Genomic DNA, 19626 nt, shown 5'->3' on the forward strand with positions numbered 1-19626 from the left:
TGTCCCCATGCAACTCCACTGGGAGGGAAAACCTGGAATCTTGTACCTGGCTCCTCCTGGATTTAGCTCATGCACCTTTTCCCTGTGCTGATCTGTATCCTTTCATGTAATAAACCATAACCATGAGTATAACAGCTTCTCTGAATCCTGTGAGTCCTTCTTGCTGTGAATTATCAAGCCTGAGGGTGGTCTTGGGGACCCCCAACACAGTCACTTGGCTGAGAGTTCCACGGTAGTGGGGAGTGGTGGAGAGGTTGCTTTTGGGAAAGTTAACAGCAGGAAATTTATAATGAAAGGGCTGGAACTGGGCCTTGGAGTGCTCACCAGGTGGGGAACTTTGAAGGTCTCTTATTTGCATCTCAGATGTTTTATATAGTTGCCCTATTTATCCTCTCAAACCATAAAAGTCTGCTGGGCAGTCCCCTTTTCTCCCTCTTTATCACCCATAGTGCCTAGTGCAATGCTCTGTGATGTGGGTGGTACCCTACCCAGATAGGTCCCCTTCAGCAGTGAGTCTGCCAATTGCCCAGTGGCTGTGGGTTTGGCTGCTGAATGGCTCACGGCTGCTCCTAGGAGAACTGCTTTTGGTGAATAGGCTCTGCTCCTCCACCCTACCCTCACAGCCTGCAACCAGTGACTGGCTGACATGGGGCACAAAAGGCTGTCCTCTTTTCCCCAAGGTGGGGTCAATCCCATGGTGCAATGTGTGCTCCAGAGCTCTCTGTGGGGTGGAGCTGAAGCTGGTTTTTAGCCTGGACCATGTGCTTGCTGAGTGTTCTTCCCCAGCCTTAATCTGCATCCCATACTCCCCCTCGTCTTCAGGCATCCCCTCCATCAATCATTTACTCAGGAATCCCCATCCCAGGATCCCTGAGAACCAAGCCAAGACGGTAGTGACTAAGCTCTGATGGCCATTGGGACCCCTACAACCATATTTTGATGCATCTCAGCATGGCTCACAGTGTCCTTGTTTCTGCAAAGGAATTTCTCAGTCATTTAAAGCTCTATCTTAGTTTTGAGCCCATGAATTAAAGTGGAGAAGATGTAAGCCTTGTTTTGGTCCAGAAAGAGGGTGGAACAATTGTTGGATGGGAGGTTTTGCTCTTAGACACAAACTTGTCATTCATATGCTTGTTCTTTCCCATAACAGAGCCTGTTTGCAACAAGCCTGTCAACTAAGATTGACCAGAGGGTCTGGGTGGAGTAGGTGCTCCAAGGGCCAATCTGATCCCACATTATCATTGCCATGGGAATTAGCCACTGGGCGCTAAAGTAACAGGGCATATGAGTGTTAACATTCCTGTTGGTCGAGAACGTGCAGAGCAAGAAAGAGACATCAGTGGAGACTAAGTAACTTGAACTCTGAATGTCAAAGTCTGGAAGGGTTTTTTATGGTCTTCGTGAAGTTCTTAGTGTAAAAAGCAAAATTCAAGCCTCAAGGATCAAAGTGGCCCTATGCACAGGCAAGAAAAGAGCTCCTGCGCTCACACCACAGGCCTGCCAGTAGGTTCTGACACAAAGACCCCCATTGGTTTGACACCAAATCTCAACAGTGACGGGGATTACTGATCCCAGAGTTTGATGAGTGGGACTAATGGCTGGGACACTGATGCTGGGCTTGGGATGTTTAGCAGATTGAAAGGAAAAGCCACAGGTAGCTTAGGTAGCAACCCAGCTTAGGTAGTACCTCCAGCTTCTTTCACCTCTACTTGCTGAAGCTTTATGAAAGTGCAGCTTCCTGCCCTGTGACCAGTTTGGATTGTTATAGGCCGGGAGGAGGGGATAGGAAGGGTTGAGAAAACCTGAGTGTATTGCCAACACTAGGAGGTGTTCTCTGTCTGGGTCCTGAACACTCTTCAACATTAAATCCCACTGTTGACACCTGTGGGTGTAGTTGGTGCTCTACCGAGACCCCCTTTGTCCTCATCTTTCTGTGCATGCCACTCCAACTTCCACCTGCCAGCACCTGTGTCCTTTCTCTGTCCACTGGAGCCTTTGCTGCAGTGCAGAACAGGCCAGAAGTGCTGGGGAAGTGACAGCCCAGAGTGTGTTCATCAGCCAAGGACGGGCAGGGTGGGAAGGTGCTAAGGTGGACGTTCCACTCTGCCTAATGGAGCTGCTTTGCCCACAGTGGTGACATGCACCCTTAGTTGGCTTCTTTCCCCTCCCCATCACCTCTCAGTGTCTCCTGAGGTCATTCCTCCCACCCCCAAATTATTCGCACTTGATTCTTTGTCTCAGAGTTTGCTTCTGAAGAAAACTAAGCCAGTGCCCCATTTGACTTTCCTTACTAATAGAGCCCCAAGCTAGGAAGAAGCTATTGGACCAAGGACCAGCCTTGGTCAGAAGGTTTGGAATTGGCTCCAAAAGATGGTTTGAAATCTACTATATGGACACTGGGCCTGACCCAGGTGATTCTGGAATGTCTTCCCTTTCTACCAATCTGTGTAGATTCTCCCCTCGCCTCCGCCGCAACCGCAAACCCTCAAAACGCTGGCCTTCATGGGTACAGGAAGAAGCCAGCCAGGCTCCAATGGCTCATCCGCTGTTAAAGACGGGATCAGGTAATGTGTAAATGAATGAGAGAGTAAGTAAATGAACAAACGAATCTATGTTCCAATAAAGCTTTATTTGGCCCATCCTGATCAAGTTTAATAATGTTTAATAGATTTTTCTAAAACATGAGTAAGTAATAGCAATTCCTCTGTAATAACAATTATATATGAACTCCTGGTCAAGATCAGCAGCTTGTTCCTTTACCAAAAAAGTAAAGCCGCCCTTTGAGGACAAATGGCACATGAGGAGTGGTGTACATTTCCTTTTCTTTAAAAAAAAAAAAGAAAGAAAAGAAACCCAGACACTTCATATTTACATATTTTCCATTTAAAAATTGGTCAGTATGGTTGTGCTTAAATATAAGTTTCTAACGTGTTACAGGTTTCAATGCACAGATCCTAGTTAGCTGATTAGATTTAAGGTGCGGTTGAGGTGAGGGTGAACCCAGCCTAAGATCAACACTGAGGAATCCTCTGTTTACAGACTGGCTCCTGTAGGCATCTTGGAAGCTGAACGCCAGTGGTGGAAATGGCAGAGCATTTCCAGGGGGCTGGCCTCCATGCTTCTGCAGAGGGCCTGCTGTGCCCACACACCATCCTCCCCCAGGCTCTGTGTACAAGTGCACCTCTGGTTTGGCATGCTCCGAACTCATCCTGGCCTAAGCTAGGAGGGACATGGTGGCCTCGAGTCCTTTCTTTTGTCGTGGGGTCCCCATGCTGGTGCCTGACCCCTGAGGGCCCTCGATGTTGGCGCCCCACCTTTCATACCTTCCTACCTTTCCGGATTCCCTGTCCCCAAGGCCTCTTGCTCTCCAATGCATTTCTTCAGGGCCTGCCCTTTGCCGGGGCTAAATGGATGATCAAAATCAAGGGCAGTATTAATGAAGTCGGATGGGCCCTGTGTGAAATCTTCTCTCCTAACACATTTGCTCTAGGCAGGAACCTCGCTGCTTTCCTCCAAATGAGCAATTCATGCCGAGAACATGAGTTCCCAAGGTAGGCTTGGAGCGGGGCTATGAGTATGGGGGTTCGGGTGTGGGGCAGGCTGGAGGGATTCTTGGAATTGTTGTCTTCAAACTCACCCGTGTATGACATTCCCTCGGGAGCAAGAGCTGTGTCATTGTGTCTGTGCGTGTGTCAGGAAAGTGCATAGGAAGTTCTGGAAAAGGTGTGTGCACAGGCCTGGGAGAATGGGTTATTTTACCCACAGAGCCCAGACTGGTCTGATCTGCAACCAAGATTTCAGACCACACAGGGGTGAGGCAAATACTACAGGGGTGAGGCAGATGGGAATATTTGCGTACTTGAGGAGCCAGAAAAAGATATGCTTGGTGACTAGGGGAAAGAAGCTGGCTCAGTTTCCAATCTCAGAATTCAGGGGGCATTGCTCTGAGTAAAAGCATGCAGAATGGGTCTGATGGTAATGGACAGGGAAGAAACATCTTGAACCAAGTCTTCTGAGCGAAAAGCCAGCGTGACTCCAGTAGAGGAAGACATTGTTTAGCGGACAGACACTGGCCTGGGGGCCAGGAGCCTGGGATTCAAGGCTTGCCCTGACACTGACTAGGCCCTGAACTTATAGTCACTTTGCTTCTCTGGGCCTCACTGTCCTTCCACAACTGTCAGCTGAGGCTAGTTGGGCCAGGTGGTTCCAACACTCTGCCTGCAAGGTTCCACTTCACACAACCACCCAGGTGGGGCCTGCAGACTGCTAAGACATGTTTCTGCCCTGTACACCGCCACTTATAAAAACACAAGGGCCTCTTCCTCACTGGGAAGGTGATCAACCCCCAATCTCGGCTGCTGTTCAAACCCACTCCCAGAGGTTAAAGGCTAGTTATTAAGGCAGTTTAAGAAATGGACATTCCTCTCGCTCCTCGGATCCTTCCTGCGTTCTGCTAACCCCAAGGCAGCAGAGAGGGGCGGAAGGGGTGGTGCGGATGCCAGGGAGGCGGCCCCCTCCTGCCAGGCCCTGCTTTCCCAGGATGGTCTTCGGGATGGCCTGGAGCGCCCTTCCGCCGCCCTCACCACCTTTCTTTGGAGAAGGCCTCAGTCTGCACGAGATCGCCAGGGTGCTCGGAGATACATGCGCCGTTGAGGTCGCCCAGTTTATTGTCCGGCAGGTCCTCGGGCTTGGTGCAGAGCTTCAGGGCGCGGGAGATGAACACGTCCAGGTCGAACTGGGGGCTGGAGCCCCCGTCAATGGGGGCCGGGCGGCCGGGCGGGGAGGCCGACAGGCGGCGCTCGGGGCCGTCGGGGGGCGGGCTGGCGCGCTCGGGGCCGCCCTGCGTGCTCTGGACCCACTGCGCGATCTCCAGGAAGAGGCTGGCCGGCTCTTCGTCGCGCGGCCCCGCGTCCGCAGCCACCGCGGCGGTGGGGGGCGCCCCGGCCGCCTGCTTCCAGTGCGACAGGTCCAGGATGAGCTTGGGCTCCGAGTAGTGGTGCGGCTTGTTGTCGCGCCACAGCAGCTTGTCCAGGTAGGACGGCGACCCCACCTTGTAGTCGCAGGAGTGCCCGTAGTCGGCCTCGAAGGCGCGCTCCATGGACGAGTGCGACTGCTCCAGGAAGCGCTCCGAGCTGCTCTGCGAGTCCTTGCGCGGGTCCACCTGCACGTCCTCCGCCAGCGGCGCCGAGCCCGCGCGCGGGTCGAGCTGCACCTCGCTCGCGTCCTGGTACCTGTCGGGCCGCCACTCCAGGTCCGACGACAGGCTCACAGGGTACCTGCAAGGGTAAGACAGGATGGCGATGGGACCCTTCCAACCGGGTTGGCTTTGTGAGGGGGGGGAGCCAACCCCCCTAATCCCTGTCTGCCACCCACAGGCCGGCTTTCCATTCCTTCCCTCCAGCTCCTTCCCTCACCTCCCAAGGTGATGGGACAAAGTAACGGTGAACCTCCAGGGCTCAGGTAGAAGGACCGATTGCCCGGCTTAACTCTTTTATCCTTTTGTATTCATTCAATATCCTTCAAATATTTCTTGAGCACCTCCTATGTGCCAGGCGCTGTTCTGGGCATTACCAGACACAGCAGGGAACAGGACAAAATCCCTCTCCTCGTGCAATGGTACTTTCTAGTGGATCCACCTATGCAGTGCTCCTCAAACTTTGATGTGCACACAGATCACCTGCGGACCTTGTTGAAATGCAGATCCTGATCCGGTAGATGAGGTGGGGCCTGAGATCCTGCATTTCTAACAGGCTCCCAGTGATGCTGATGCCGCTGGTCCCTGGCCCACACTTTGAGTAGCAGGGCCCTAATGAGGGCTTCACAGCCTTGGCTCAGATTAGAATCACTTGTGGCGGGGGGAATTCAAAATAAAGTTCCATGCCTGCCCCACATCCCCAGTGCTGATTCAGCAGGTCCAGGGAGGGGCCCAGCATCTGCGTGGTTTTCAAACCTCCCCAGGTGTTTCTAAGTTCCAGCCAGGGCTAAGAACCCCTGCCGTGGTGGATCTGGTTGGAGGCCCTGCAGCACTTTGCATAGATGCTGAGCAGGCAGGGCGTACTGAAAGATTACAGACACCCTCAGGAGAGGCCAGAGATCCTTGGAATTCTGCCCTCCGTCAACTGTCCTGCAGCCCTGAAGAGCAAAGTCCACTAGCCAAGAGCAAATGAAGGGCAGGTGGGCAGGCCAGCAGCTTGGGCTGAGCCCTCCCTCCCTGTGCCAGGTGTGCTCTGCAGAATGGAGGGGGCGGGGAGAGGCAGGGAGCCCAGGGGAAGCCTCAGGCAGCAGCCAGCCGCTCCCGGAACAGGAGGTCTAGTGCTCACACAGGAAAAACCAAGGACAGACAGGTTTGGCTGCGTGAACGGGCAGGCGGGCAGCTGCCGTCCATGCCTTGTGGTTTGCGAGGCACAGGAAGGCCCCAGTTCTGCCCACCCTCCCAGTGATGCCATTAAGGTAGGAGTCACTCCTAGAGGTGAACACTGCCTCCTGCCATGAGGGTCCTTGAAATTGCAGGGATTTCTAGGAGGAAGGACTTGTGAAGCCCGTCACCTTTGGCTGCTACACGCCAAGGGCCAGATGTAAGGTGTCTGCAGTCTCCAGGCAACCCTGTGGCGTGAGTGCTACCACCTGCTTCGTAGATGAGGACACTAGCATTCAGAGGTAAGCAGTTTGCCCGAAGCAGCAGGGCCTGTGGGAAGTGGTTTGTCATTGCCTTTGTCGTCCGCATTCCTCATGCAGGTGTGATGGGAAGGGTCGAGAGCAGGGAACACCAGGTTTAGAAATGGTCAGAGTTGATGGGCAGGGGCCAAAGAAGCCCTGCTACGGTCTTCCTGACACCAACGCCATGCCATAGCCATGATAAGCAGAGGACAGACCCTGCAGAGCCAATGCTCCGTGCCCCCAGATGCCGTGGAGTGGAGGAGGAGGGGCTGCAGGAACCACAGTCAAGGGCAGGGCTGGCATGGGGGTGGCAGAAGAGAGAGTCTTCATTAATCTCTATTTGCTGGCAACTCTTGATAACAACAATCAACAACAACAAACCAACAAACCTGTCCCGAAATAGCAATGCTGCCCTGACCCTCCCTCGGAGGCTCCTTAGTCTGAAACCCATCATCTGTCAAATGACTGAAAAGGAGAAACTGCTCATCTGTCACTTATGTAACTAGCTGTCACATTCTCGCAACAGCAGCGCTCCCACTTAGGCCCCCTCGGAGTCCTAGCTTCTAAGCCCTCGACTTCTATTTCTAAACCGAGCAGCTACCAGTGCTTCCTCCCAGAATTAGCAGATGGTGATGCCCAAATGTTTAGCTGCCTGATCTAGGAACATCAGAACAGGAAGGGACCTAAGAGATCTTTGTGTGCTTATGCGGAGATTGTCAAAAACTGTATCTTCTACCCAACTCTGATTCATTGGCAGTGACTTCCGGGCACACTGTGTTGAGAAGGATTCTGAGACCCGGCTCGGTTTAGCAGGGAAGAGTCCTGTGATTGCTTAGCAGTGTCTGACATGGGTGCAGATTGGGGAGGGCCCCACATAGGCCAGGAATTAGGTGTGTGACACAATGCCAATCTCTAACCTCTCTGAGCTGTGGCTTCCTCGTGTGTCAATGAGCAATAATAATAACGGTGCCTCCTTTACTGGCATCTCAGGAGGTGCAAATGATGTGAACGGCATGAAGGTGTTGTGTGGTGGTAAATGCCACATTGTTTTCTTGTCTTGCGTTGCTGCATTTTGCTTTTCTGGGGCAAATTCCCAGTCTACTAGACGTGAGCTCTGGCTGTGGGTGCTCATTAAATGCTTGCCCAACGTTGTATTGAGCCCTGTGTGCAGTACACTCGGGGTGGGTTGGAAAGCTGGTGGTGGCCGGTGTTGCACAAAGGCAGGCCCCTGACCACGCATGCAGGACATAGCTGGTCATCTACCGGGCATGTCTGGGGACAGGAGAGAAAGGCAGGAAGCTAAGCTGGGGAAAGCGCCCTATGGGCTATAGAACTTGGGAGACAGAAGGAAAGGTCATGGAGGATCAGAGGCAAATAGAAATGGGAGGACGGGGATGTGGGTTCCAGACTCCAGGGCTGGAGTCCCTGGAACCGCACCTGTCCCAGTTGGAGAGCTGGCTCTGGTTGGCGGCCATCAGCAGGATGTCGTCAATCTCATCCTCTATGCGGAAGGGGTGCTGCGAGGTGGGCTCGTCCTCGGGGCAAGAGTACGGGCTCATGTAGGGGTGCTGCAGCCCCATCTCGGCAGTCAGGCGATCCATGGGGTTAAAGGTCAGGATCTTCTCCAGAAAGTCGATGGCTGTGGGGAGCAGAGCAGGACAGGAGGGTCATTCGTGCCCTTGCCAAGCTGAGAATAAGACTCCTCAGCATGGGGACACCCCCTAGCGTGTGTACTTTTCCATTTGTAAAAAGGCTTCTGGATGTTTCCTTTCTCAGGATCCTCACCACAATCCAGGGACAAATTCCGAGCAGATGCTGCTTTTTGACTTCACTAATGCATTACTAGAGGTCCAGAGGGGCACAGTGACTTGCTCAAGGCCACCGTTGGTTACAGGAGGTCCAGGGCTAGAACTCTGCCTTAGGCTGGATTTCCCCAGAGACAAGGAGTGGGGTGGAGGTAGTTTATGTGGCAGTGACGCCCGGAAGCACCGGTAGGGCAATGGGGAAGAAGCCAGTCGAGGATGGGCCAATGAACGGTTCCTGCTGAGAGCCCCTGGGGCTCCGTTCCACTGGGTCCTCCAAGAGACAGCATGGGACACACCCCAGAGATGGTCCCACTTCTGGGAGGCGGGGGAAGCTGGGGTATCTCCATCCCCACTCTCATTTGTCATGGGTTGAGTGCTGCTGGAGTGGGTGGAGGACCCAGCAGCAAAAAGCCTCAGTGAGAACGGTCGCCGTGGAGTTAGGCGGGTGGGACAGAGCCTGACAGCCCAGGGCTCCTAAGTCCAGAGCCCTTTCTACCATACGTTGCCCCTGGAGGTTTGACACATAAAGGCCATCTTCCAAATATTTATCCACTGGGCTGAAGCCCCCATGCTGTGCCAGGCAGTAACCCTTCAGTGGCTAGATCAAGGGGAGGACCTGGCAGCTGAACCCGGGCGTGGAAACGGGCACTCAGGAGCCCTGTGCGGTGGCTATTTGCCAACCGGCATGAAGGTATATCAAGATGGCAGCGACCTGTAGGGCACCGTGGGTGTGCACTGGCTGAACGTCAGCTCCGCGCACAGGTGCCCTTTGTCCTGAGCGGGGGTAGAGACACCTGTCTGCCCCGTGAGCTCAGCCCTGGGTTATCTCAGGGCAAGTTCAGTCTGGAGGTTGGTATTCCTTCTCAGCACTGGCGGCTCCACTTAAATCATGGCTTGGCGAATCATGGTACAGCCCACGTGGAAAAGGAGGAAAGCAGCTGAGCTCAAGGCCGGGCTTCTGTGCCCTCCGAGGGGCTCCCAGGTGGGCCTCAGCCTGCACCATTACCCTGCCCCTCACACCAGCCCTGGACCTCTCTGCGGAAAAATTCATCAGTGATTCGGGAAATCGATGGATTCTGGAGGTCACTGGCCTCCCAGGAGGATGCAGTTCTGCTCCATAATCCTAGAGTGAAAGATCAGTTAAGCAGCAGTAACTCTGATCCCTCCCCAGCGCTCTGGGGCTCAGGGGGTGCTTCTGGGCCCAGGGCTGCAGACCTGAAAGAGAACCAGCCTCACAGATTCCCAGGACTGGGAAGAATCAGGCAGTGCAGGGCCCAGCTCTGCCACTGCCCAGCTCCAGGCTGGGCACGTCTTTCCTTCTTTGGGCTCCCAGGCCCTCCCTCGGCTCCACCTATTACCCTGAACCTTTTGACAAGGAAGTGAGAGAGCTGGAGCTCTAAACATTGGCAGGCATCATCACCATTATCATCATTATTAAGAAAGACCCAGCGAACCCTGACGTTGGAAAGCGCCAGCCCCGAAGGCCGCTCCACTGACGCTAGTAAGGATGAGAATCTCCCCTTCCCTCTCCCTGACAGCTGGTCCTCCAGCAGGTGCCCAGGCACTTCTGGGAAGCCCAAATGTTAGAAAATCCTGCCTTATAGCAAACCGAAATCTGCGCCTTTAACTCCTACCCTGAGCTTCGCTCTGCCCTCTCTGGTCCCCCCATGTCAGCATGCTCTCTCTTCCCCGTGACTGTTCCCATCATGCTTCAAGGCAGCAGTCATGTCCCACGCAAGCCCCCTGTCCTCCTGGCACACAACTGGCCTACATCTCCTAGCCTCCCCCGCAGTTCGGTGTGGCCGTGTGACTGGGGCCAATGGAAAGGGGTTGGAAATGATGTGTGTACCCTGCTTCCAGGCCAGACCCATAAAAACCTCCTGCAGGAGTGTCTGCTCTCCCTTCCCCTGTCTTCGGCCAGAAGTTGGTGCCCTGCGGGTAGGGGGGAGCCTTGAAAGCTACGATTGAAGATGTCACATGGCCGGCATCCCAGGCATGGCCCCCAGGTTCCCCCACTCTGTCTGAACTTGAGTTGAGCAGTGAATACACTGCTAGTGGGTAAGCCACAGAGATTTCAGGTTTATCGGCTACAGCACTGGCTTCACCTTAACTCATAACCACCCCGCCCCGCCTCTACCAACTCCTTTTCTCTAAGCTCAACCTCCCACGTGTTTTTTTCGGTGCTTCTAATATAATGAGGCTTCTGTACAATTGTTTCACCTCTCTGTGGCCCCAGTGGATTCCCAGCTGTGCTTCTCAGAGCCCCAGGGATCCTGGAAGGATTCTCAGGGGCGTCTCTGGAGATCAAGAGGCAGGTGGGCAGGGCCCCTCACCCCTCACCCCTGCTGCACCCAGAGCACTCCTTTCCCTGTTTTGTATGTTAGACTTCCTCATCAGCTCTGTCATTTGTGATATAGTTTCTTCTTGTAAGTGGAGCTCAGGAGTGAATGCCCTGGCGTGGTCTCAGACCTGCTCCCTTGTCCTGAACCTGTGGTGTGACGGCTGTCTCAGCTGCTGAGGGATACAGCCCACCGAGACTATGTCCTTCGAGCCTCTGAAGGTGACAGCCAGAGACGACTCCCACCTCTTCCCAGGCCTACGGGGCCTCAAATGGACAATCCAGGACGAACCGAGGGTCACCAACTGACTCTTATGGGCAGATGGGCGTGATACCCTTTCTCCCACTGAAGTTTCATTTCAGCCATACCTCATTACCCTGAGGCCAGGCTGATTGGGGCCACTTTTCAAGCCCAGTGGCAGACAAGAGAACTGTGGTTGAAACTGGCACACTGGGAGGGTGACGCGTTCGTGAACATCTGTTCGGCTACAGGATCAAGTCTGTACACGTCAGCTGGGTATTCAGAGCCCTGCAGCCTCTTGGCCCTTCTCACCCATCCAGCTTCACTTCCTACAGTCAGTTTCCCGCTGATCTGAGCCCTCACCAGTCCTCCAGGCCGGTTCTTTATCCCTCTCAGTGCTTGGTGGCTCTCTTCCCCTCCCCAAACACGCAGAGCTCTCGTTAGCCCCTTAGGATGTGTTCCTTCATCTGCATGCTCGTCTCTGACGTGTACTCCATCTTCCCAGCTAGACCGTCACTTATGTCTCTGATCTCTGCGAGACAGGCCCACCACGCTCAGAGCCAAGTCACTGAGAGACTGCTGTGTGTGTGGTGGTTTGGGGGATGGGGACATGGGTGACACATTCCTGATCCAGAATTCCTGAGAATTCTGAACCTTGTGTCACATGGTGGGATTTCTACAGAGGCCTAGGAATCAAAGTAAATGTGGATGGGCTGAGTCTTAATTTGTGGGGAACCAAATTGCCCCCCTCCCTTAAAGATGGGGAAACTGAGACAGATTGAATGGGGATCAGGGCCAGAGAAACTGTTAGTCCAAGTTTCTTGGTTTCTTGATGGGGAGGAGTGTGGCAGAGACAGCTAATTTGTACCCCATGTCTGTTCTCCTCTTTCATAGTAATGGACACAGTGTGGCAATGGAATAAGTGTCCACTTCCCGGCCTCACTGCAGCGAGGCGGGGCCATGTGACTAAGTTCTGGCCAACAGGACACGAATGGAGGTGAGGTTAAGTCAAGGGGACCTGCCCTCCTTCCCCACCTTCCCCCAGGTGGTAAGGGCAACACCCTAAGTTGGCAGAAATACAAGACAGAAGGGGCTTGGGCCCTGGATGACTGTAGAGCAGGTCTACCACATTGGCCCTAGACTGTCTACTTTGGATTATTATATAAGAGAGAAATAAACTTAACTTCTTTTTTCTTAAATAAGAAATACATGTTATTTAAGCTGTTGAGAATCTGGGTTTCTTTTACAATTGGCAAACCCATATCCTACCTGATATAGGGGTTTCCTAAGGGAGCCTCTAGCAGGTATAAGGCTGGTGGCAATGTAACATCTCAGATGATGGAGCAACTATCCTATGCTAAGGGCTTTGCAAATTCTATTTTACTTACTTGTCACAGTGACCCTATGTGTCATGTATTATTATATCCATTTTACAGTTAAGGAAACTGAGATGCAGAGAAGTTAAGAAACTTGCCCAAGGCCAAACAGCTAGTCACTGGTGGAACTGGGAACTGAGCCTGGGTCTGGCTTTGAAGCTGATGAAACCATACCATGCCTTCCAGAGGGAAAAAATAAAGGGAGGTGGAAGAGAGGGAGGGAGGCAAGTGAGAAAGAAGGAAAAGGAAGCAAAACCAGGGGTAGAGTATGGAGGACCAGCTGTGACCGCCTTGAGGGTGGCCCGATGGCCGAACTCAGTCTGGAAGTAGCAAGGGCAAATGCCCGCTGCCAGGGGTCCCCAGCTTCTGTGTCTAGGGACTCTGTTTGGTCCTTTTGGAAGAGACTGCCTGCCCCAGCCCCCAAGGTGAAACCAGAGGTGCTGGCTCGGCTGTCGGGCTCTGGTACCTTCGCTGTTCACTTCAGGGAGCAGCTTGCGCAGTGGCCTCTTGACCTCCCAGGTACTGCTGACGAAGGAAGGCATCACCTTGAGCAGCTCGTCCTTGTCCTCCTCCCGGATCACAGGGATGGTCTCCAGGATGAGTTGCATCTGCTCCAGCTCATGAGCCCCTGGGGAGGTAAACACCAGACGGTTGAGCATGCTGCCCACGTGGCTGGCGCGTGTGGAAGCTCCCGGGCTTTCTAGGACCCTGGGACCGGGGGACCAGAGCTGGGCTGGGAGCCAGGGGACATGAGTTCACTCTGCCACTAACTTGCTGTGTGACTGTGGGCAAGTTGCTTGCCATCTCTGAGGCTTGGTCAAATGTAGAAAGAAGGGGTAGTCTCTGGGGCCCCATCCGTTCCCCTAGGATTCTGTGCCTCTGGAATGGACCCGTCTCATATAGCCTGAGTCAGCCGTCACTAAAGGGATGGGAGCAGCCTGGCCCAAGGCTTTCCAAGTGCTCTTTCCCATATGCCTCTGTGCATGTCCTTTACTGGGCTGGGGAAGGAAGTGATTTTAAGGCTAGGAATGAGTCTTACCTTTTGGATTCGCATGAGGAGGAAAAAAAGTCAGGAAAAACAAATTACGCTTGGGACGTGTCATGAGCCCACTGCCTCTGTGCTCCTTTGGGCAGAGGGAGGAAGACAGACTGTGCCAGGTCTGTGGGACAGGATGGAGTCGAGCATTCAAGCACTCATTCACTTACTCATTCATTCATTCAACAAATGATTATTTATGGAGTGTCGTCTCCCTGCCAGGCTTCATGCTGGATGCTGGGAATGAATACCATCTTCATCCGTAAGAAGCTTCAGGCTTTGTGCATCTTGGAAACTCATCTCCTTTCTACGCTCAGGCCATCACTGATGCTGCTTCAGAGCTTTGACACTGCTGGGATGGGTCAGGTCTGAATCCTTGCTGCCCCCTCTGACTTCCAGGCTGTTCTTACCTCCAGTTCCTCCATTTTCCCTTTTGGCATGAGTAGCCTTGCCATTTACCTCTACCAGGTTAAATCCAACCAGGCCCCGTCTTCCTTAAGAAGTGCCCCTGACTCATCCAGCTGCACAGAGCTCCCTCCCCTTACCACTGATTCCCATGGGGTCCCAGTCTTCCAGAAGCTGGTAGCCAAGGGCAGGGCTCTTCCGTGTTGCCCATGATGCCCTGTGCGTGTCCCCTGACCCAGAACGTGCCTACGGATCAGCATCTGCTCTGAACGAGTCCCTTGGCCTCTCCCTGCAGTGGGCTCATGTAGGCTCAGTTCAGGGACTCTGGGAGACTTGTGGGGTCCCCTCTCCAAATGAGCACTCCAGACTGACCTCTCACAGTGGCAGGGAGAGGAGAGGAAGGGGCTGAAAGTGTAGGATGGGTGTTTTCAGGGGTCAATCTCAAGGTGTTTGAATACATACGATTACTTGATTTTGAAAGTTCTGTGCTCGAAAAGCTTTTGTTAGCCTGTCCAGTATTTTGCCTGAAATGGTTGATAATAAGGTGCCTCCAAGTAGTGCCATAAAAGCTGCAGAGGTAACGTCAAAGAGAAAGACTAGCATGTTTGTGACTAACATGTGTTTTCCCCTCTTATTGAGCTCCAGCAGAGGAGAAGGAAGGTGGCCTGGGTCGCAGCTTACCAGCAAACAGCATCCTCCCCGTGAGCATCTCTGCCAGGATGCAGCCAGCGGCCCACATGTCAATGGCTTTGGTGTAGTTGTTAGGGGAGAGGAGCAGGCGTGGTGAGCGATACCATTTCGTTACCAACCCTTCTGACAGGTAACCCTGGAAGACAAAATCCCGGCTTCCAGTAATCAGTCATTCGTAGACACCCTCCCTCACATGCCTCTCCTCCTTTCCCTTCCCAGGGAGACAGGACCCCTTTCACTCTCCATCCTTTCCCATTGATCGTCTGGTTAGGGGGGTTCAGGCAGGTTTGTGGGGCTCAGAGGCGTTGGTGGGGGAATCTTATGAGGCCCTGGAGTTCTCTTCTGTGGAAAGGGATCCAGGATGACACTATTTAAGAAGCAGTGCTTTCCCACCCCATCTTGATGTAACGACGCATAGCACTCGGCCCTCATCTAGTAAGAAGATGGATAAATAGGAGCCATACTTGAGTTCACTATCACCATCAACAGAGTAACGATGAGACAGTGGAATTTGATTTATTCAGTGGCTGAATATCAGAAATAGCTGTAAAATTTAAATCAAGCCAGTTGCTTTGGTGCAGATCATTAAATTAATTCTGTCGTGATGCCAGATGCCAAGCCCCTGCTGGGAATGGATGAGGCCAGCTTCATAATGGGTGCGGGTGAAGGGCTTTTGGAAGCAGCCCTAAAAGGCAGAGTGGACACAGCTTTGGTTGGCCTAGAGGATTCTGGGAGTTCTACAGAGTGTCTTTTGGGGGATAGATGTTCTAGCTGATTTCAGCCACTGCTCAATGTGCGGTCTGGAGTGGAATCCCTCACTACGGGATATAGTGACAGCATAGGTGCTTTAGCACAGATAGGGAAATATAGCCAGGCAATTCGGAGCCTGTTCTCTACGTAATTCACAAAGCTGGCCCAACAGTGGAATCTGGGAAATGTCTGTTGAATTACCTGGAACGGTCTCTCTAAAGTGAAAAAATAGACCTATTTGGCGGTCAAGGTCAGATAATTAGCACCAGGGGGATCCAATGAGAAATTCTAGGGATGGTTTTGTTATTTGCTGTTGTAATTTCCAATTTAGCGCCTAATTTTCCTTTTTTGCTGATGTAAAAAGTATCACAGACCTAGGTTAAAAACAGATGAAATGTTAGGAAGCCCACGTACCCAGGAGCTTTTGATCAATTAATCTGAAATCTCATCACTTGTTGAGCAAAGATTTATTATGTCTTAAACCTGAGAGCCCTGAGTTACAGCAGTTTTCTCTCCTCTGTGGCACATATTTCTTTAGAGCAGGTCCTCAGACTGGTGGAAGGAAGGAAGAAAAGAGACTAAGGTATACCCATTCCCCAGCCTCGATGCTCCAAAATGAGCTCCTTGTAATTTTTAAAATACGCCCCCTTTCTCTGTCCTTTGGGCCTTTCCATGTGTACTTTCCAGGGATGGGTGTCCTCACACCCACTGTCCTTCCTGGCTAACTCACACTCAGGCCTGCTTCCTCTCAGAAGCTTCCCAACTCCCTGGGATGAGGTTGAATGCCCCTTCCCAGGAGCTCCATGATCCCTGTCTTGTTACTGTTTCTTTACTTCTCTGCAGTTCCCCCTTCACCCACCCCACCCCCAGGACCACTAGAGAAGTAAAAACTTTGAGCTTTAGCGGGTCAATGGCGGCGGGTGCACGATTGCTGTGATTTTGTGGAGGTGCAGGTTCCCAGAAGAGCTCCTGGTGGATGGGCTGTGGAGACCAAAGGCACATCACATAAGGGATGGGAAAGACAGGGCATGCTGAGCCTGGAGAACACTGTGGGGGGCATGAAGGCTGCCTCTAGACACATGCAAGGCCGTCATTCGGACCAGGAGCTAAGCTTGCTCTCTGAGGCTCTGGGGACAGACATGAGCCAAAGCGTAAGGCAGAAATCCATGCAGTACGCTGAAAATAGCTAACATTTATTGAGCTCCTGGAACTGCTCTCATGCTTCGTATGGATTAACTCATTTCGTCCTTGCAACAACCCCATGAGGTAGGGACTCTCATTACAGTCATTTGACAGGGAGGCATGTGAGGCACAGAGAGGGTAAGCAACCTCTCCACAGTCACACAGTCTGTAAGTGGCACAGCTGGGATTCAACCCCAGGTTGTGCCGATGTAGCACCTTTGATGTGAATATGCAGCTCTACTGCCTTTCAAGTCAAGAGAGCCCTCGAAAGCCACCGGGCTGTCCACGGGGGGCTGGGCTCCTGACAGGCAGAGGCGGGCAAGCACAGAATGGGCAAGCTCGTGGGAGAAGTGCAGCACCACCCTCCACAGCGCAGCTCCTCAGACCTTGGCATGCACTCGAATTCTCGGGAATCCGGGCTGAATGCATGTAGATTCCATTTCATCAGGCCAACAAGGTGATGCCGATGCTGCAGGTCAGGGGACTGAACTTGGACGAGCCAAGCCCTGGATGATCTTTAATATCCTGCCCTGCCTGAGGCATTTATGACTTGCCTTGCTCACAGGCCAGGCAGATTTCTCTAACTGAGCAGCAGACTGACCTGTAATAGGGGCTAATTCTTTGTGTTACAGACACTCATCAGAAGATCATTTAGAAAAACAACACCCTCCCAGAGGCCCAGTTTAGGCAGAAATATATGGCCTCCCTCTCCACAGCCTCCTTCCTCTGAAGGTGTAATTCTTATTTGTGCCAATATCCATATCATGTACGTTAGAAGCCTTTTAAAAAAGAAATAATACCACAGCGGAATCGCCTTTCTTATTGCCGACTCCAAACTCATTCTATTAAACGCATTTCCATGAATATATACAGCAGGGAATCTCTCAGGCTGAGGGAAGGAACGCACAATCTTAAAAGCCCACTATTACAACACAATGATTGGTAAGTCACCTGGTACATTCTGTTTGTGCCGCTAAAATACACACGGTGAAGAAACAGTATTGTTAAATCAGCTGCACTGAGTTTTCATTAACTTCTAAGATGCCCTTAAATGCTGATCTGCTGCCCTCCTTTCTCGGGGCTGCCCCTTCCCCACTCCATGCTGTGGGGAATCCTGTCCAATGAAATTCACCACTTCCCCAGTTTCCATGGAAATCAACGAAAAGCCCAGTTAAGTTCCTATAGGCCTGCAGCCCCCATGTGGTCCCTTCGTTTTACATTAAAAAAAATTATAATAGAATTGCTTTAAAAAAACAACTTATTTTTAATCGTGGTAAAATACACATAAAATTCACCATCTTAACTGTTTTTCGGTGTACAATTCAGTAGTATTAAGTACATGTTGTGCAACCATCACCACCACGTGCAAAACTGAGTAAACAGTAGCTTCCCGTACTCCTCCCCCCAAAGCCCCTGGCGACCACCACTCTACTTTCCGGCTCTATGAATTTGACTACTCATCTAAGTGGGATTATATAGTATCTATCCTTTTGTGACTGGCTTCTTTCACTCGGCATACCGTACTTCTCCTTACTTTTAAACAGCAGGAAAGTGGAAGCAATGGAGTTGGGCTTCTTTTTAAAAAGCACTTTCTTGAAATGTTGTTGTCTTTTAATTCAACTAGAGCTCACCATCACAGATAAAAGCTTTGGACGTTATCCTCCTGGGGTCCAAGTCATCAACTCTGAATTCTCTTACAGTTCAAAGGCATGATCAAATGTTTTGTCTGTTTGGCGATGCGCTGGGATCACCAGCTCTAATCCCACCGTGCTCGCTAGGACCAGGGCTGGGCTGGTTAGAGAGCTGGGTGGAGGGAAGGCTTGGTGTGTCTGCTTCAGCCTCAGTTTCCCCATCTGCTTGTGCTGCTGGTCTCCAAGCTTTCCTCTGTGGGGCACTAGAGTCCTAGGATTCTGCATCACAGTCACTGGCAATCTCTAAGTGAGGGACCCTGCTGGGCCAAAGTGATTAATTTTTAATGGACCAGTCTGTGAGCAAATGGCTCCTTTTAGGAAGATACATTAACCACCAGGCCATAATTAGATATCTGTCTCGCTGACTTTCAAGGGGAAATCTGGCAGCACCCTGGAGCAGCGGCTCTCAAACCTGATACACATTAGAAGCACCTGGGGAACTTAAGAAAAAAATCCCAACTCTCAGGCCACCCACCATGCTGATTACATCAGAATCTCTGGGGGAGGCCCCAGGCATCAGTCATTTAAAAAACTCCCCAGGTGACCCCAATGTGCAGCCATATTTGAGAACCGGTATCCTAGGGATCCTTAGCTCATCGGCTATGGGAAGGTAAGCAGTATTTTCACTGTCCCCCAATTAGTGCAGCCTTCTATTTCTGGCTCCACTCAAGACGAGATGATTCCTTGAGTGGCCACAGTGGTCTCCAGACATCTGACCCACAGGAAGTAAAAATTTACTGGAAAATAACCAATAATAACAACAGCTGCTATTTATTGAGAACTTAGGATACGCTCGGCCCTGTGCCCAGTGCTGCTTTATTATCAGTGCACTTAATCATCAAAGCGACCCTATGAAAAAAGTACAGAGAGATGAATAACTTGACCAAGGCCAAATTAGATACTAGCTGGCAGCACTGAGAATCCACCCTGGCAGTGAACAAAACAAAGTCCCCTGTAGTCATGGAGCATACACTTTGGTAGGAAAGACAGCTGAACAAATGGATGTATAGTATGTCTGGTGGAGAGAGTGTGAGGAATTAAAAATAAAGCAGGGTAAGGAGATACAGTGATGGATTGAGTGGGTGGCCCAGGAAGGCCTCTACGACAAGGGGACATGTGAGCAGAGACCAGAGTGAATCAAAAGGAGCGGCCATGTCGGGGAAGAACATCGGAGAAGTTGATCTCTGAGCCCCAAGGCCTCCCCTTCTGTCCCCCACTCCTGTCCCCAGATGGGGGCAGCTCTCTCATCTTCCCCTCTCACCCAGCAAGCCCTCCTCTCAGTCCCTGATTAATCCCCACGTGTAAATAAATGAGAACAGGTTAGAAGGGGGAGGGAGCTAGTATTTGTTGAGCCCCCATTATGCACAAGGGATTGTGGCAGCATTAGCTCAGCTGACCTCCTGACAACCCTGCAAGGTAAGTATTTATTTTTTCATTTTCTCTGTGGGGAAATTC

At 52.0% G+C, this 19626-nt stretch overlaps 1 protein-coding gene across 2 annotated transcripts in view; it reads right to left on the minus strand.

Annotated features, from left to right (window-relative positions):
• Positions 1 to 2610: 2610 nt before the first annotated feature.
• The window catches only part of MAPK4 (mitogen-activated protein kinase 4), a 169547-nt gene continuing 152531 nt past the window's right edge, over positions 2611 to 19626 (minus strand). For both annotated transcript variants that reach the window (XM_028162612.2, XM_057527386.1), the window contains 4 exons: positions 14540 to 14684; positions 12884 to 13045; positions 8095 to 8296; positions 2611 to 5276 (listed from right to left, as the gene is read on the minus strand). In XM_028162612.2, the coding sequence (XP_028018413.2) occupies positions 4580 to 5276; positions 8095 to 8296; positions 12884 to 13045; positions 14540 to 14684 (1206 nt within the window). In that variant the 3' untranslated portion in view covers positions 2611 to 4579. The remainder of the gene's footprint in view (positions 5277 to 8094; positions 8297 to 12883; positions 13046 to 14539; positions 14685 to 19626) is intronic.

Source organism: Balaenoptera acutorostrata, chromosome 13 (genome assembly GCF_949987535.1).
Source record: "Balaenoptera acutorostrata chromosome 13, mBalAcu1.1, whole genome shotgun sequence".
NCBI lineage: Eukaryota > Metazoa > Chordata > Mammalia > Artiodactyla > Balaenopteridae > Balaenoptera > Balaenoptera acutorostrata.